At 38.5% G+C, this 20,138-nt stretch overlaps 1 protein-coding gene across 20 annotated transcripts; it reads left to right on the top strand.

Annotated features, from left to right (window-relative positions):
* The first annotated feature begins 1,115 nt into the window (after positions 1-1,115).
* On the top strand, positions 1,116-16,602 carry LOC107813264 (uncharacterized). 20 transcript variants are annotated; one of them, XR_012707507.1, is made up of 4 exons: positions 1,123-1,644; positions 1,731-1,848; positions 3,279-3,516; positions 4,923-5,166. XR_012707507.1 is itself a non-coding variant. In XM_016638510.2 (3 exons), exons 1-3 carry the CDS (start codon positions 1,654-1,656, stop codon positions 6,526-6,528), a joined length of 393 nt encoding a protein of 130 aa, XP_016493996.1. In that variant the 5' UTR covers positions 1,116-1,653; the 3' UTR covers positions 6,529-12,453. The 20 variants fall into 20 exon arrangements, 4 of the variants coding, with proteins under 4 accessions (XP_016493996.1, XP_016493995.2, XP_016493999.1 ...); XR_012707506.1 differs by having other exon boundaries at positions 1,126-1,644; positions 1,728-1,848; XR_012707504.1 differs by having other exon boundaries at positions 1,132-1,644; positions 2,618-3,516.
* Positions 16,603-20,138: the final 3,536 nt, after the last annotated feature.

Below are 20,138 nucleotides of genomic sequence, written 5' to 3'. Positions count from 1 at the left end.
CCACATATATTGGGGTAAGGCGGTAAGGCCACTTTGTGTAGGTTTTGATATTGTGGTTAACCTCTACCCGCATACAATGGGGCGAGGTAAAAAGTCCACTTGAGTAGAGTTGGGGTATTGTGCATGCACCTCCACCCGCATACATTGGGGTGAGGCGGCGGGGCCGCTTTATTTAAAGATAGTTTCAAAGGATCTCGTCTGAAAATTTATAAATGTTATTGGCATCTCTTGATAAACTTGCGCTAGCTTCAATGGCCATCTATGCTATTTTATTGTCACCCTGATTCATTATATTCATGTTGTATTTTCAAGTTCTTGATTAGGTGTTTAGTTTTCATACTAGTACTATTCGATATGTACTAACGTCCCTTTTGTCGGGGGTGCTGCATCTTTAATGGATGCAGGTGGTTCCACAGTGGAGGACATTGACCAGTGATAGCGGTAATCATTCTTCCCAGCTGACTTGGTGAGCCCCATATCATTCCGAGGTTGTGCATCTTTTGCTTCGTATGTATTATCATGTTTTGAGGTATAGCCGGAGCCTTGTTGCCGACACTATCATTGTACTCTTTGGTATCTTTAGAGGCTCCATAGACATAGTGTGAGTCGTGTATTGGTGTGGTAAAAGTTGAACCAAAAATTTCATAATTGTATCACATGCTCCTATTTGTAAACTATGGTTGTGAAACTTACTATTTTGGAGACTTATTAAATGAAGTAACTAATGGATATGTATTTGGTATTGTCTACATGATCTCCTTGTTGGTCAATTTTCAAGTTATGTATACTATTTAAATCATGGGTGAGTTGGGTAGAATGTATTCAGCAGGCTTGCTTGACCGGGTTCACTCGGTTGAGCGCCGGTCACGCTCCCCGAGTTTGGGCGTGATAGAAGATCAAGGTGTCACTACTAGAAATTGGACCTATAGCAACGATATTTTCCACAACGGTTATATAACCGTTACTAAAGATCTCTATAGCAACGGTTATAAACGTTCCAATAGGATATCAAATCAACCGGCACATTTTTGCAAGTAAACCATTACATAAGTGAAATAATCGTCGCCATAGGGTGTTCTATTGCTACAGTTGTTGTAACCGTAATAGTAGGACAACATGTGGATACGGTTCTTTGCAAAATGGGTCTATGGAGACGGTTCAATTTCCCTTCTAACTTTACCAAATTTTATTTTTATTTTTGTTTTTTCCTCCTTTAACCAAACCCTAGATTATTTTTTTAAATTTCTAATAGCAAAATAGATGAAGCCCACTCAGATGAACTATTTCCTAGAGCACATCGAACAAGAACAACTCTTTCCACTCAAAAATACTCTCTCAGCTATCAAAGAATACTCCCCCAAGCAAATCTGAAGATACCCAAATTGCAAGGACTCGGCAAATAGATCGACGGTCTCTTAATTCCAATAAATAAATTGTAAGGACTCAGCAAATAGAGGACTCAACAAGTAGTACCTGACGAGACTCCCATCCAGATATTCCGGTGCCTTAGCTCCTGGGTACCATAACGGTCTGGCCGGGATTTGCTTTTTCGGAGCCTTTTTAGGCGTAGCTTTTTTGGTACCGAAACTGAATCTGGCTTGGACTTTGCCATCGGAGACTCTTAATTTTTCCGTAACTTCAAAGGTTATACTCATGGTGACTCTTAATTTTTTCTACAAGTTTATGGTAAGATACATTGATTCCCTTTGTATTTTGATAAATATTAGTAGGTGAAGCAATTTTGGTAATAGTAGGGGTTGGAGAAGCTACAAATTTGGTGCAATAAGGGTAGAGACTTTAGCTCCTCATCTTAAAGTTATTATTGAAAAAGCCAAATTTTTGTCAAAGGTCAGTACTACTGTCTGCTTTTCTAAGTAGAAGCACTAAAAAATTTCTTCATTTTCATTAGTAAATGTATTTAAATGGTTTGGATCCGAATAAATTTGAATGATTTACTGCTTTTTTATTTTGTTTTTTTGTTGGTTTCTTCTTGTTTGTTCAATTTTATATCTCTAAATAGTAATACAATTGCTGGATTAATACCTAATTTATGGATATTCCTATGTGGTAAAAGGATTTTGGATGCCTAATTACTCTCCAGATTTTTTAATGGCTGAGATATATTGTTAACAAGGACCAAATCTAAGCTCATGTTAAAGCAAATTACAAAATGTAAAGAAGCGCACGAGTGTTTGTGACTAAAAGCAAGTATATTCTAGCACCATTAAGTCTCTCACAGGAGCCACTTATTGTACGACAGGTTTTGTTTTTCAATCTTGCCTCTCTGATAAAAGTTTTGATTTATCCTAATGAATAACCAGTTGGTTAGAATACTCCTCTTGCAATCATGTTAATTATAGAACTTCAACTTCTTTTATCTAAACAGATTATAGATTAAATAAGTAAAAAAAGAAACGAAAAATAGATTACAGTACTGCTTTGACTATTTATGCTTTATGTTTTTTCTCTAACTTCAGTGTTGTATTGTGGACCATCTCTTCATAAGTGATTTGTGGACCTGATTATGTTACAGATATGCACTATGTGTAGTCAAATTTCTTGTGTTACTAGACTTTATCTCTTACTTAAATCCTTGGACTTCATCTCTTAGTTACAGATATTCCATCTTATGCACAAAATTCACATGATACAATTGTGGAAACATCGAAAGAGGAGGATGGGTTTGATGATACTGATTGGGACTGGATGGAAGCAGATGATTAAATAACAAAATTATGAAATTTTTTTAAGTATATTCTTTTTTGGGATCTCCAACTTCCTCTTCTGGTTTAGCCGTTCTACATTTTGAGGTAGAATATCAAATTTATGATTCAACCATGCTACATTATTGATTCTATAATTTATTTATCCTGATAGGTTTTGATGATTTTTTCTCCACTTAGATGCACATAAATCTCTTCTTGTTGATGTGTAGTGTAACTCTTCTTCTGTTTTCTTTCTGTGCAAATCTCAAGGTAAGCTGTTAAAAATAGCTGAAGTGGTGTCAAGTTTGTATGGAGAGGAGGGAGTTGTTCTTGGCATTCATATTTGCAGACTTATTTGACTCTAAAAGTTGCTAAGTTAACAAATAAAACAACCTTGATCCCATCTTTTATTGGTTGTGATAGTTTCCATGTTATGAGTTGATGCTCTTTTGGCCGTCATTCTTCCAGATTTTCCCACTGTTTCTGCCTTAGGTTGCAAGATATGCCTATATTCAAAATCATATGCTCACATGTTCCTGCTTCTTCATCCTCTATTATCTTAACTGCTTTTAGCGTTTGTCGAAAGAGAGGATGCAACAAAGAATGCATGAAAAGTTGAATGAACAAAAGGATGTTATGGAAAAAAATATTACAATGAACATCATCGCACGACTTCAGCATCAGAACCCAGATTTGCGACTTGATCCTGACATGTTAAGGTTCAGTGAACGTTCATCTGTAGAAGCTTTCTCTGCACAACAAGTTGTTGTTCAAGTAAACAGTCAACCATCTGCTGGTAGTAACAATCAAGGTTAGTACGTATCAAATGTTATACATCTTCTTCTATTTCTTCTTCTTATCCTCTTTCCTTGGTTGGAATTTTTCTTTTGTTCAAGGCAGAGTGGATATGGTAATATCCTTTTTTCTTCCTATAGATGTGCTTATTTCGGTATTATTGGTATCCAACTTCTTTTATAACAGCTTCTGTTTCTGTGTTGGTTGATTTTATGCTATATACTGTCTTCTTTAAATTTTTGGTCATTTTTATGCTATATACTGTCCAAATATCATAATGCATGAACGTGGTGGCTGCCACAAATATATGTGAGCCAAATCCGATGGTTAAATATCAAAAGTTTTTCTAGATCTTTTCCTTCTTCGTGAAAATGGAAGGTTTTGTGGCTGTCACTGCCAGTCACTTTTTCCTGCTAATGTGCAGCAGTGAACAACTACTGATTGATTTTGTGCATATCAAGGGACTTATTTTAAATAAAAATGTTCATTCTTTATGAGTAGCATATGATATGTCTTTATGTTCGAGTGCTCCTGGTTTCTTCCTCCCCTTACTCCCTTTGGTACTATTTTGTGCATTTCCATATGGGACCAAGTGAATACTAAATGAATAAGTAGTTAATTGACTCCCTTCTGGAGATCTCATATAAGTTGGGTAACTATCTGAGGTGTTACAAGTTCTAGGTGATAAATAATTTTGAAATTTGACTAACTAACCAGATACACAAATAGTTGTGCTCTGTTTTCCAGTGCTACAGATTCTAAGATATGGTACCAAGGTTGTGGATACCCTGTTTCTTTGATTGCAAATGAGAGTAGAAGCCCTCTCACTCCATGCTATATTTTGAAATGATTACACCAGTGTATCTGTAGAGTAAAAGAGAGAGAAAAAGTTGTAGTGTTAAATGCTCCAACCTATTTTCCTTGACCAATAAAAGGAACTTAACTAATTATAGACCAAATGAATAAAAGTTTGTACTCTAAAATTAATTTATAAATGGTTTTTGAAAATGATAAAGATGCTGAGATATATAGGTAAAGAACATATGTTATACCTATCTGCACTAACATGGACAAGCCAAATCTAACTAATTTTAGCACAGAGATAGTTGTTCAGTTGTTCTCCTGATTATATTGATATAATATAAATGTAGCATATACTTTAAAGCATATATTAACATCATTCTTTATAGGCTATAAGGAAACAAAATAAAATATAACAGAAGGTACTATGGTCATGGCTTGGCATCTTATGGCCAACTTGGAAGACTTGAACTTCTTTCGTAGTTTCTTTTTGCTTTGCAACTACTATTGTTAGTTCTGGAGTTTTCATGTTCTTTTCTTTTTTTATGGCAATTTGTGCTATGAGTATTCTTAGATCGGATTCTTTTGAAGGGTAATAACTTTATTTAACCTCTTTTATAGGTAGAGTAGATCAAGAAATGAATGATAAAGACAATGAAGAACTAGATCTTACTTGAGATAAATCTTGAATTGTTACAGATGAATGTTCTTGGAATCTTTTGTTACCAACATTTTTTAAACTTATTTACTCTCTTGAAATATACTAAACTGATACACTCAGGGGTAGAACATTTGCTTTTTGGATATTATTTGCTTGATGGATAATTTTATATTATTAATAGTTTAATTTTCTGATTTATTTAAATTTTAGTGTTATTATAATTTATTATATAAATATAAATATTTATTTATAACAGGTGCTATATTTTAGTTTTAACTAAACTGATAGAATAACCTACTATAACCGTTGCAATGGGACACAAATGGCATTCCAGTAGACAATGTAAATCGTTGCAATAGGTCCTATAAACTGTTCGAGAATGATCTATAAACCGTTCCAAAAACAAATATAAGCGTACGATAACTCAAAGAAACCGTCGCTATATCCAACATAACCGTAGCAATAGCTTACATAAGTGTTACTTTAAATAATATGGTAACAGTTAAGAACCGTTGTATAAACCATATAGTAACAGTTTTAAATCGTTCCAATTGAAAAAAAATCATTCCAACAGACAAAGGAAAAACCGTTGCGATAGATGTATCTATAGTAACGACGATGTAAACCGTTGCAAGAACCATTCCAATAGACCTATGGACACGCAGGCTGATGTAACGGGCTATAAACCGTTCCAATATCCCTATGGCAACGGTTTGACAGTCTGTGGGAACGGTTTTTCAACCGTTACCATAGACCAATTTTTCAGTAGTGTTTCTAGACATGGTGCGTGTTGATTATCTACGCAGCTTGATGATCGGAGATTTCAAGGTAGATGCCCAGTGTTTGTAGACTTTGACTCTCCTTCCCTATCTTTCAGCTTTATATATTTAGTTTCGGTTTTTCATAGATAGTACTTTCAGAGTTGTGTTGTATAGATGCTCATGTACTCTGTGACACCCTGGTTTTGGGAACTTCCGTATTGAGTTTTGATTTTCCATATAGTTTATAAGAGCTTAAATTATTTAAACTGTTTTACCTCATTTCTCATTTAAAAGTGTTGGAAATATTTAAAATGTCGGCTTGCCTAGTACCACGTTAGGTTATCACGACAAGCCAAGTTGTGGGTCGTGACAAGCTTTTATTTCTGTCATAATATCTCTTTGTTAGGCTTACTTAGTCTTAGATACAAGGTGCCATCACGAAATCCTAAGTAGAAAAAATTGGGGTCGTAACAAGTTGGTATCAGAGCTCTAGATTCATAGGTGTTACGAGGCATAAGCGGTAGTAGAGTCTTGTAGACCGGTACGGAGACATCTGTACTAATCTTCGAAAGGCAACGAAACTATTAGAATAACTCGACTTCTTTGATTCCTTATCATGCGAATTGGTTTATTTCATAATCTAAATCTTTTACTTTGTATTCTCTCACAAATGGTGAGGACAGGCATTGCTGGATCCGATGATCAGACACATGCACCCCCTTCTAGAGCCGTGAGAGCTGGGGCCGGAGTAGAGGTCGAGGAGGGGCACGTGGTGCAGCTAGAGCACCTGATAGAGCTACGATAGAGGAGCCATCAGTAGCTCCAGTTGGAGGACAGACACCGAGGTGCTTGTTTCCACCCCTGCACTTTAGGAGACCCTCGCACATTTCTTGAGCATGTTCGGTACTCTAGCTCAGCCGGGGTTGATTCTATTTACACCAGCCACATCTTGGACTAGGAGAGGATTTCCGACCCCCGTGGCCCGTACTCCAGAGAAGTGGGTTCATGTTGATTAGGTCCTAGAGGTTATGCTAGCACAACTCGTTATACCGGTTCAGCTCTAGGTTAGTGTAGTGGCATCTGAGGAGGAGCATCTTAGACTTGAGAGGTTCAAGAAGTATCATCCTGCTACTTTCAGTGGCTTAACTTCAAAGGATGTTCAGGATTTTCTAGAGAAGTGCCATTATATTCTCCGCACAATGGGTATTGTGGAGATGAGTGGAGTTGCTTTTACTACATTCCAGCTATCAGGAGCAGCATATCAGCGGTGGTAGGTTTACGAGGAGGGTAGCCTAGCCGATGCAACTTCAAATACATGGACTCGATTTTTAGAGGTGTTGTTGAGTGAGTTTGTTCCCAGACCATTCAGGATACATGGCACATGGAGTTTAAGTAGCTACACCAGGGTACTATGTTAGTGTTAGAGTATACGGTCAGATACAATGATTTTTCTAGACATGCACCTACTTTGGTTTCTACAGTTAGGGAGCAAGTTTGCTAATTCATTGAGGGATCAACTATGGTATTAGGTTTAGCATGGCTCGAGAGTTAGAGATAGATACCCCATATCAGCAGGTGGTAGCGATCGCACAGAGGTTGGAGGGTATGCGGGGCCGTGAGAGAGAGGATAGGGAGGCCAAAAGGCCTCTAGGTACTCGAGGATTTAGTGGTGGCCACGCTAAAGCTATAACTACAGCCCATCATGGTAGAGATTATATGAGTCATCCAGTTCACTTAGAAATTCTAGCTTCTAGTGGTGCTCCGATTATTCTGAGGTCTCAGGTTGCACACTCTACTGAGCCACTTTCTAGTGCACCTCTTGCATGGGGTGCCTTTAGTGGTCTGTCCAGCCGACCAGGCCAGAGCCAGTCCCAACAAGCACACCTATTGAGAGCTTGCTTTGAGTGTGGTGATACCCGTCATATGGTTAGAGACTTCCCCTGACTCAGGAGGGGTGAACCTCCATAGATTACTCAGGCTCCATAGATTCAGTCAGGTCCACAAACTTCTCAAGCCATGGTTACTGCCCTAGTTTCCGTTCCACCCATACAACCAGCTAGGGCTAGGGGCAGGCAGGTAGAGGTCTCCCTAGAAGGGGAGGCCATGCCACATTCTATACTTTTTCGGGTAGGACAGAGGCAAATGCTTCAGACGCAGTCATCACAGGTATGGTTCCAATTTGTCATCGATATGATTCAGTCATATTTGATCCTGGATCTACTTATTCATATATGTCATCTTACTTTGTTCTATTTTTGAATATGTCTCGTGATTCCTTGAGTTCTCCTATTTGTGTGTCCACGCCTGTGGGAGATTCTATTATTCTGGACCGTGTGTATCGGTCATGTTTAGTTTTTGTTTGTGGTTTGAGACTAGAGTTGATTTATTATTGCTCAGTATAGTAAACTTTGATGTGATCTTGAACATGGACTGGTTATTGCCCTATCATGATAATCTGGATTCTCACGCCAAGACTATGCATTGGCTAAGCTAGGTTTTAGGTTTACCATGATTAGAGTGGATGGGTACTTTGGATTATGTTCCTAGTAGGGTGGTATCATTGCTAAAAGCTTAGCGGATGGTTGAGATGGGTGTGATGTATATATAGCCTTTGTGAGAGATGTAGGTGCTAATACTCCTACCGTTGAGTCAGTTCCAGTAGTGAGAGACTTTCCAGATGTATTTCCAACAGATCTTCCAAGCATGCCGCCCGATAGGGATACCAATTTTGGTATTGACTTGTTGCAGGGCACTCAGTCCATTTTTATCCCACCATATCGTATGGCCCTAGCAGAGTTGAAGGAGTTAAAGAAGTAGTTGCAAGAGTTGCTTGATAGGGGTTTCATTCGGCCTAGTGTATTGTGTTGGGGTGCTCCGGTCTTGTTTGTGAAGAAGAAGAGTGGTTCTATGTACATGTATATTGATTATTGGCAATTGAACTAGGTTGTCGTGAAGAACAAGTATCCATTGCCGCGTATTGATGACTTATTTGATCATCTACAGGGTGCTAGAGTGTTCTCAAAGATGGATTTGCAGTCAAAGTATCATCAGCTAAAGATTCGGGATTCAGATATTTCGAATACTACCATTAGGACTTGGTATGTTCACTACGAGTTCCTTGTGTTGTCATTTTGGCTGACCATCGCCCCAGCAGCATTTAAGTACCAAATGAATAATGTATTCCAGCCATATCTTGATTTATTCGTCATTGTGTTTATTGACGACATCTTGATGTACTTCTGTAGTCGGGAAAATCATAAGCAGCATTTGAGGATCGTGCTCCATACCTTGAGAGAGAAGAAGTTGTATGCAAAATTCTCAAAGTGTGAATTCTGGCTTGAGTAGGTGGAGTTTTTGGGTCATGCGGTGTCGAGTGATAGGATCAAGGTACATCCGAAGAAGATTAAAGTAGTTTAGAATTGCCATAGACCGTCTTCAGCTACTAAGATTCAGAGTTTCCTTGGTTTGGCCAAGTATTATTGTTGTTTCATGGAGGGTTTCTCATCAATTGATGTACCTATGACCAGATTGGCCCAGAAGGGTGCCCCTTTTAGACAGTTCGAGTATTGTGATGTGAGTTTTCAAAAGCTCAAAACTGCTTTAACTACAGCCCCAATGCTAATATTACCTATGGGTTCAGAGTCTTACACTGTGTATTGAGATGCGTCACATGTTGGACTTGTCGCGGTGTTGATGCAATATAGTAGGATGATTTCCAACGCGTCTCAGCTGTTTAAGGTTTATGAGAAGAATTATTCGTTCCACGACTTGGAATTGGCAGTTATCATTCATTCCTTGAAGATTTGGTGGCACTATTTGTACAGTGACCTATGTGAAGTCTATATCGACCACCGGAGCCTTAAATATTTGTTCAAATAGAAAGATCTTAACTTGCGGTAGCGGAGGTGGTTAGAGTTGCTTAAAGACTATGATATCACTATTCTATATCATCCCGGAAAGGCCAATGTGGTGGCTGATGCCTTGAAAAGAAAGGGGGAGAGCTTGGGCAGTTTGGCATATCTACCGGCAGTAGAGAGGCCAGTAGCCCTAGATATTTAGGCTTTGGCCAACCAGTTTGTTAATTGGATGTTTTGGAGCCCAATCGAGTTCTTGCTTGCGTGGTTTGTCGATCTTCTTTATATGACCGCATCAGAGAGCATCAGTATGAAGACCCTCATTTGCTTGTTTTTAAGGTCACGGAAAAGTACAGCGATGCCAAAGAGGTTTCTATTGGAGATGATGGTGTGTTGAAGATGCATGGCTGGTTATGTATTCCCAATGTAGATGGGCTACATGAGTTGATCCTTCAGGAGGTCCACAGCTCGTGGTACTTCGTTTATTTGGGTGCCGCTAAGATGTATCAAAATTTGAGGTAGCACTATTGGTGGAGGAGAAATGAAGAAAGACATTGTGGAGTATGTAGCTCGATGCCTAAATTGTCAGCAAGTAAAGTATGAGCATCAGCGGTTAGGCAGTTTTCTTCAGAGACTTGAGATTCCTGAGTAGAAATGGGGGTGTGTTACTATGGACTTCGTTGTTAGGCTCCTAGAGATTCAGAAAAACTTGATGCGGTATATGTGATTATTGACATGTTGACTAAGTCGGCTCATTAATTCTAGTAGTGCCTACCTATTCTTCAGAGTAGCTGACTCAGATCTATATCCGCGAGATTATCTGACTTTATGGTATGCTAGTATCCATTATCTCTAACAAGGGCACGCAGTTTACATCATGTTTATAGAGAGCTGTGCAGCATGAGTTAGGCACACAAGTTGAGTTGAGTACAATATTTCACCCCAGATGGATGGACAGTCCGAACGCACCATTCAGATATTAGAGGATATACTTCACGCATGTGTTATGGATTTTAGGGGTTCTTAGGATCAGTTCTTGCCACTTGAGGAGTTTGCCTACAACAAGAACTACCAATCGAGTATTTAGATGGCTCATTGTAAGGCCCTATATGGGAGACAGTGTCTTTCTCCAGTTGGTTGATTTGAGCTAGGAAAGGCTTAGTTATTAGGCACAAATTTGGTTTGGGATGCCTTAGAGAAGGTCAAGTTGATTCCAGATAGGCTTCATACATCCCAGTCTAGAAAGAAGAGTTATGCTAATTAGAAGGTTCGTGATATATCATTTATGGTTAGAGAGTAGGTTTTACTCCGGGTTTCACCCATGAAGGGTGTGATGAGGTTCAGGAATAAGGGAAAGTTAAGCCCTAGGTATATCGAACCATTGGAGATCCTTGAGAGGATTGGTGCCTACAAGCTTGCATTGCTACCTAGCTTATCTGTGGTATATATGGTATTCCATGTTTTTATGCTCCGAAAGTATTATGGTGATTCGTCTCATGTTTTAGACTTCAGCTCAGTCTAATTGGACAAGGATTTGATATATTGAGGAGTCGCTGGCTATCTTGGACAGATAGGTCCGAAAGTTGAAATCAAAGAACATTGCTTCAGTGAAGGTTCAACAGAGGGGTTATCCGATCGAGGAGGCGACCTGGGAGACCGAGCACGCCATGAAGTGTCGTTATCTTCATTTATTCATCACTTCAGGTATTTCCTTAAGCACGTTCAAGGACGAACATTTATTTTAAGAGGGGGAGAATGTGACGACCCGAACGGTCATTTTGTGTAATTTCGCCCTGTTTCCCTTTTGATGATTCACACATGTGTTTATGATTTTATGACTTACGTGGTTGATTAGTTTCGTTCCGAGTATATTTCGGGTTGTTTTGGACCCTTTGGTTCTTGACTTAGAAGCTTAAGTTAGAAATATTGAACAAATATTGACTTTTATGAAAATAAACCCCGGAACAGTATTTTGATGGATCTGATAGCTTCGTATCTTAATTTTAGACTTGGGCATGTGTCCGGAATTGAATTCAGAAGTCCATAGGTTGATTTGTATTATTTTGCCGAAATTTGGCAATTTGAAGTTGAAAATTTTGACAGTAGGTTGACTTTTAGCTATCTAGTTTGGAATTTGATTTTGGGACCTGGAATAGGTTCTTTATGCTATTTAGAACTTTTTTGAAAAATTTGATAGCATTTGGAGTTGAATTGATCAAATTCAGACGCTTAGTTGCAATTCTAGAGGTTCTTGAAATTTACTTTGATATGAACACCAGGGTCGCAATTGTGACCTTAGTAGGGAACTATGTGTTTTGCAATTGCTATGCCTGAGTCACATTTGCGATGTTGACTAGGGGTTGGACTAGGTTCGCATTTGCAACAAATTTGTCGTTGTTAATTGCGAGGCAAACATGGTTCGCATTTGCAAGAAATTCCCTAAGCATGTCAGTGCTGAAATTGCAAGCCCATGTCGCAATTTCTACATCTGCAACTGAACATAAGGTTGGAAAAGTCGGGATTTCATCTCATTTCTCACATTTTAAAACCGTAGACTCAGTAGGAGGCGATTGGGATAGGGAATTTTCATCTATAAACATTGGGTAAGTGATTCTAATTAATTACCAACTATATTTCATCAATATATCTTAGATTTAACAACAAAATCATGAGAATCAAAGTAAAAATTTGTGCAACTTTGACAAGTTTTTGAAAAATAAGAAATTGAGTTTTGAGAGTCGATTTGGACTCGTATTTTGAAACTAATCACATATATGAACTCGTGGGATTATAGATAGTCGGAATCTACCTTTGGACTCGAATTTTGATAGAGCGAGTGTCACGACCCAAATCGGAGGGTCGCAACAGGCACCTGGTACCTTACTCAATCGAGTACCAACGTAACGTATCTTTCATATCATTCTATCATAGGTAAATGAACCGGAGTAAAGCATGAGGGAATAAATTTATACATATGACATACTGTCCTATAAGACCAAAACGATCACTCGTACACTGAACATAGGCCGATAAGGCCATACAATATTTCATATACATAACATATGTCTACAAGACTCTAAGAGTACATAAACGTCATAAGGCCGGGACAGTGCCCCGCCATACTAATCAATATATGTCCAAATCATACTGACCAAATAGGCAACACCGGAGCAAATGGAGTGCACCAACACCTTTCCCTGAGCTGATAGCCTACTAGGAGGAATGTCAACCTGTCTATCGGGACCTGCGGGCATGAAACACAGCGTCCCAAGGCAAAAGGGACGTCAGTATGAATAAAGTACTGAGTATGTAAGGCAGGAAAGCATAAACAGGAATAGTAATGTAAATGAGAGATATAGGACATACAACTGGTAACATCTGAGTGCCTCTGGGGGCTACTGACATGAACTGCATGATACATATATATACATAAACTTTTAAAAATATACGCCTCTGTGGTCATTATCATCATATCGTACCTGGCCTCAAAGAGGACTCGGTAAAAACGTACCCGACCATCATAAGGCTCGGTAGAATCGTACCCGGCCACGTGGAGCTCGATAAAGCCAACTGATTAGTGGTTGCACAATAGGTGCCATACCTGGCCGACTATATCGCCTCTTGGTAGAGTAAAATAGATACTATAAATAATGCATGCTAGACTCATGGAATCACGTTCTAAACCTTTCGGAGTGACTTAAGGTTGTTGCACCTTCGATTAACATTATGGACATCCATACCCTCAATGTGAACCTCGATAGGATTCAAGGATCATACATACTTGCTTAGAATAACTTTACAAGGAAAGAACAACATGGACAACCTTAGTTCCTAGGAGTAGATCTGTTATGAATTAGCGTATCGTTTATGTTCGTTCCACTTTAGATCATGCAAAAAGAAAGAAGGAAGTGCCTTGACATACCTTAAACTCGTTGAGTCCCTAATACCTTCCAAGCAACTCTTCAAACAAGTCAACTCAATCTATCATAGTATAAGGAGCTTCAAAATCAGTGCTGAGCAAAGGCTAAGTCTGTAACTTAAGCTAGTAGCTCATTTACGTAAATTCGGGCAGCATCTCCCTTGTAACAAGGGCCTCCTCCAATACCATATACCAACAACAACAACTAGATAAATTCATCAACATATAAATATCAATAACAAGATACCATATAACAACAACAAGTCACAACTACTTCACGACAAGCGGTAAGCTCCGATTGGAATCTGTATAACCTATATCACCCCTTATAGACTTCTTACACTAACTTAACATTATCATTAACATGATAATCACGTCATTCATCAATGATTACATCCTTATACCATATATTTATAACAAAGGAAACAATCATCAACTCCAACTATCTTCAATTAGTAACTTTATTCACTAGTTCATGTCTACTCCATCCATTTAACTTAATCAATATCAATATAACCTTAAGAACATGCAAGAACACAATACACATACCTCATACAGTAAATTCAAGTTGAAATCCAAGTTATATTTGTGAGCACGTGATTTTTGCCCTATATGAATTACTCCCACAAATTCAAAACAAAATAATGTTTCCATTACTTGCAAATTTGTGGATTTTTGGGGCATTTTCTGTCAATTGTTTGCATTTGTTTGCGCGTGTTTATTTTTATTAATGAAAAATACAAAAAATCTAGGTTGCATTTGCATATAGGATTTAACTTTGCATTTTTTAAGAATTATTTAGTAGTTAGTTGTTTTATAAATTGGGAAAATCACAAAAAAATTGTTTAATTTGCACTTTTAATCTTAATTATAATTTTTGAGTAGTTATCTTTTAATTTTGGTTTTTGTTAATTAGGTTCTAGGAATTAATTTAGGTTTTAATCTAATTTTTGGAAAAAGAAGAAAAAGAATTTTTGGAAAATTGATTTGAAATAGAAGTTAAAAAGAAGAGGAGAGTTAGTTTGGGCCTATTTTAATTAAGACATCCCAGCCCAAATTTAAAATCTCCTAATACCCGTCCCCAAAACCCGACCCAGTTCTGCCCTTACCCGACCCAATCCCCCTACTCGAACCAGACGACGTCGTTTCGAGTTAGTAGGTTTAAAATGATCTGAGCCTTTAATCTTGGCTCATCCAACGGTGGGGGTGGCTTCTTGTGCATTAATTAAATATGTCCTAAGTTCGGAGATCAACTCAGAACAAACACCCCCCCCCCTTATGATCATCACCTCTGTCTCTCATCTCCTTGCCAAACCCTAACGTCGCCTTTCATCCCTTCGCCATTTCCGTCCAGCGATGGAGCTCGAACACCACCCAAATTTCATCCATGCAACCATCGCCCTTCCCTCAACCCCAATCCACCACCATTTCTTCCCAAGTCCTCACCAAATCAGTCCAGTTTTAAATCTGAAAACAAAGAAGAAAAGAATCTGTCAAGCCTTCAAATTCCCTTGAACGATAGGGTTTGAAACGGGTATTGACCGTTTGTTTTCTTTGAGAATATATGGTTAATGTTTGTTTCGAATCAAATTGAAGTCGTAGAGTTCATCAAGCTTTGTCTGGGCGACCTTAGAGGTATTCTTTCCGTCTTTTCTCCGTCATCTTCCTCGTCAGTTTCATTATTTAACTCTTTTTCTACTGCTTCTCCTCCATCTTCATTCTGCCTTTTCTTTTCATTTTTATTTTTGTTTCTGTTTGAATTTGTACAAGCAATAGCCATGAGTTAACTTTAATTAATTTTGTTAAAAGGATAGAACTAATTCGGTTTGTTAGTATTAAAATTGATTGGACTCTTTTGGGGCCATCATTTAAATGATAATGTGTTTGGGTTAGAGTTTTGGATCTCAGAATATTCATGGGCTGGGTAAATTTCTTGGGCCCTCGAGTTATTGTGACCCGTCCTAATAACAGCCTTAGAGTTCTGGTTGTTCGGTTTGGCCTGACCCATAGTTGGATTGGGTTGGGAGGGTAAATAATAGTAGCTAAAAAAGGGTAATTTAGGAAATTGGAGAAGGGAATCTTGAGTAACAGAATTCAGAAACTTCTAAGAAGCTAGGGAGAGGGACTGCTCTGAAATTCAGACATTTGAACTAAGGGGAGTTAAGCAAAACCAAAAAATTGACTAAGGTTTTCTGAGCAAAAATGAAAATGTGAAAAGGGTTTAATTGCAAAATTTAAATTCTTTGAGGCTGCCCTAATGTCTTGCCTATAAAGGCCCCAAGACTTGCTATTCAAGTCAGATTTTTAGGAGATAAAAATCTGAAAAATCACAAACGGAAAGATTTGAGAAAAATAATGTTCCATTGAATTTTGAAGTTTTTCCATTACTAAAACAATTTCTGATTCTCTTTGAGGTTGAAATGGATTAAACTTGGGTATTGAAAGAGCTGGTTTAAGTTTGTTGATTGGTTTACTGTTCTATTGAGTTTTTCTGAGTGGATTTCACTGTTTCATAGCTGAGTGGTTGAATCTGGGCTGACTATTATTGCCAGTTGCAGATCTTCTCATTTTTTGTTATTTTTGCTTTCCAGGTATATCTCTGTCCCATGTTGACTGTGTAATTCAAGTAAAACTTGATGGAATACAAGTTGTGTTCAATTTAGTGTTCTCTCCTTTTCCTATTATTTCAACATTATGTAGTAACTATGTAATGATAAGTGTTACACGAGTTTGATGTTTGCACATTATAAATCTAGTTCATTTACTGTTTGGCATTGAGAAGGATGTAATTAGTTTGAAGTTTTATGTTGTGTATAAGATCTAGCTTAGGTTGAAGTCCTTGTATGAACTGTTTACCATTATGAAATTAAACATGTGTTTTCAGTAGTATTCAAGATCTCTTGGTGTGTTAGCCACAGGATAATACTGAGTTTTGCCAATCTTGGTTTGAATGTACAGGGGTCACTTTGCTTTACAGGGTTCAGGCTCCTTAAGCTTTGAGTTCTGAGGTCAATTTGCAAAGGGGGTTTTGGGCCTGTCCCTCAAGTCCCATAGTTACTGAGTTTGGTTGCTTAATTGGTCATGTATCATGTTTGTCCTGAAGTCGCAAAAATTGAAATTAGAAGTTTTAACTTAGTTAAGTTGTGCTAGATGTTTTAAAATCATAATATGATTCTGTAAGTTTGGTCTTGTTCCATGCTATTGACAGTTTGATTCGAATTATTTGATTTGGTTGAGAATCGTTTGGGTCACGGAAGCTGGGGCCAAACGCTGGCCCATTTGGATAATAGTTCGGGTCTATTACGTACCTCGTGAGGTACTTTGTTGTTGCATTCAATTTGGGCATTTGGGCCTAAGCTAAAAGACCTTTGCAGATTGGTCGGCTGCTGGCTTTCTCTCGTTTCGATATAATTGTCTTTGCTGAGGATTACTACTGGCCTAAGGTCTAATCGAATTGAGTTGACTAGTTTACTATGCGATTGCAATTCGATGGTTTCAGATTTGAATCAAGGTTGGATTTAGATAAGTCATGAGTTTTTCCCTTAATTTTCTGTAATTTGAATCCTTAGGATTAATTTGAGGTGTGCCATACTAGCCAAATTATATACTTTATGGCCTTCAAGGATTTAGCTTGGAATTTCCCTGAGAATCAATCGAGGTGTGTCATACCGAACAAAATTTACAAAAATACACGACCATCATTTAGTTAATCATGGTTATCCTTAGAAATCGAGGCGTGTCATTTAGTGAATTTTCGTGGCCCTCGCAAAGTCGTAAACGCGTAGTTGCTTTAGGCGTGTTATTTTAATAATTTACCTTTCTAAACTCGAGTGTGCATTTCATGTGACCCAAATCTGAATCTTAATAATGTTGAACAAAATGAGTTTCGGATTGCGGGTGCGTTTCATGTGGCGCGGTCCAAAGACATATTTTAGACGACGTTAAAATCTTCCTTAAAATGAATAAAAGCGGTTATAAAGTTAAAACGCACATAGGTTTAAAATTATTTTAAAAATCAGATAATTAGGCCAATAATAACAGTTGAGTGACCGTGCTAAAACCACGGAATCCGGGAATGCCTAACACCTTCTCCCGGGTTAACAGAATTCCTTACCCAGATTTCTGATTCGCGGACTATAATGCAAAGTCAATTTTTCCTCTATTCGGGATTTGAAACCGATGACTTGGGACACCATAGATTATCCCAAGTGGAGACTCTGATTTTTTTTTAAAATAAACAATCCCGTTTCGATTGTCACTTAAATTGAAAAAAAACTCCCTTATATACCCATTTACGGGGGTGTAGGAAAAAGGAGGTGTGACAGCTCTGGCGACTCTGCTGGGGATCGAATCCAGAATCTCTGGTTCAGGGTTCAGAATTCGAGCTTAGATGAATTGTTATAGTTGGCTTTATTAATTATCTGATTTTGTGTGCTAAGTGTTGTTTTTACCGCTTTGATATTCTGTGAACTGTATATAAACTGCTACGACACCTTTTTTCTCTCTGAGACTTCTAAATCATGGAGGAGTGTGCACTTCATGTGACTTCTCTTCATTCATCTTACTTGCTACTTGGGCATATATTTGATTTGGATTTGCATGCTGACTGGCTTTTGAATAATGGGAGAAAGTTGGGAAAAAAGAGAATAGCAATGTGAGGGTTAAGTGATTTAAATCACCTGTTTTGGAAAAACCAATGTCCAAATGGTACTGAAACTCTGCCGAATTTTTTTTTTTTTTGTGAGAAAAATGAAAAAAAATAAAAGAAAGGGTTTTGTTTTGAAAAATAGTTGGTTTTATTTTATTTGCCCGAACTACGCCAGTTTGATTCTCACAGGGTGTGAGATACGTAGGCAACCCCCATCGGGTCCAACTTCCTTTTTGCAAAATAGCCCAAAAAGAACAAAAAAATTTAATTTTATTGCAAATAAGTAAGGTAATGCCATTCTTGTCTAAAATAGCCGAATGTCCCCAAAAGGGCACCGGAAGGCTATTTTTGCAAGAATAGCCACCTTTGGTCATTTTTCAAGGTTTTTGCCGGTTAGCGAACACAACCTTAAAATCTTCGTTTTTGGAGTGCTGAGAGACCGTATTGGCAAAGTCGGATATTTTTGTGAAAATTTTGAAAAAATGGTCATTTTTCTTGTGTCAAAATGAGTCATAGTTTTCTTTTAATTAAAATCACCTTAATAAATGTGCAGGATGAGCACAATTCAAAATGAACCTTTCTCAGTCCGTGAAGATATCCCCTTGGAGCTACATATGTGGTGGCATGATTTGGGGGACAATAGCAGAAAAGTTATGACAATAGCGTTGGGTGGTCTTGTCGGGCTTTTGAAGGTTAAGCCGAGAAGGACATAATTGAGGCATTGATCCCACTTTGGGACCCAACACATAATGTATTCTACTTTGCTGATTTCGAGTTAACTCTTACACTGGAAGAGATAGCAGGCTACGCCAGTTTCGAGGGGAATCTTAGAAATAAATAACCGGTAGCACCGAGGACAGTAACCCCTCACAAATTTTTGGACTTGTTAAGTATCAGCCGGGACATCCAAGATGGAAATTTGGCCAAAGGATTCTGTACCTTCTACTTTTTGTACCGACGTTACGGGAATCCCCGTGGCTTCGAGACGCCAGATACCGGTCTTACTCACGCGGGAAACCAAGACAAATGGGAAGCTCGGAGAGGATTAGCTTTTATAATGGCGTTCCTGGGTACTTTGATTTGCCCCAGAAAATACGGGAACATAGAGTTAGGACTCGTGGGGATAGCCGACTTTATGATGAAAAAGGCAAATGGGACCATAGTGCCGATGATTTTGGCACAAATTTACCGAGCTCTAACCCTTTGCCGAGAAGGGGGAAAGTTCTTTGAAGGGTGCAATATGCTATTACAATTATGGATGGAGGAACACCTTTGCTACCATCCTGGATACTTGAATTGTGGAATGACTGGCCACGAGTGCATTGAAAAACATGAAAAGCAGGTAGAGGGTTATGAGTTCTCGGATGGTACGGAAGCATGGCATGCTCATTTGAGATTTTTGACTGCAAATAGGATCGAATGGACATTTGGGTGGCTCTCGGTCAGTGAGGTAGTTTATATGTCGGCTGAGGTATGCTTTTTGCTATTAATGGGTCTTCGGAGTATCCAGCCTTATGCTCTGCACCGAGTTCTATGTTAGTTAGTTTCGGAGTATCCAGCCTTATGCTCCGCACCGACTCATGAGGATTTGAGTCGGCAGGTTATTGAGTTGGAACCAAAAGCCGCTTTTCCAGAAGAAAGAGTGTGTCAGATTTGGCATCAATGCAGATTCATAGAGCCTAGAACTGAAGTATGAGATCTATCCAGAGGTGAGGTGGAGCCTGGTTACACTGCATGGTATGGTAAAAGATCCTGAGTTCATCATGAGCCCGAAAGGCCCGCAAAGAAACCCCATGTCCAACAATTTACCGACGGAGCACAAGTGCAATGGGACTGGTTGACCAAATAAAATGAGTACCGAGCCACCATAGGCAGACTGAAAAAGCAAGTTCTGGACCTTCAGTTTGAGAATGGGTTGCAAGCCGCCGCAGATGAAGGCGAGAAGAAGAAGCTAACCTCGGAAAATGAAGCCCTCAAAACTCAAATCCGGAAGA

This window comes from Nicotiana tabacum, chromosome 3, assembly GCF_000715075.1.
Source record: "Nicotiana tabacum cultivar K326 chromosome 3, ASM71507v2, whole genome shotgun sequence".
NCBI lineage: Eukaryota > Viridiplantae > Streptophyta > Magnoliopsida > Solanales > Solanaceae > Nicotiana > Nicotiana tabacum.
This window is presented reverse-complemented; position numbering and strand designations above follow the sequence as displayed.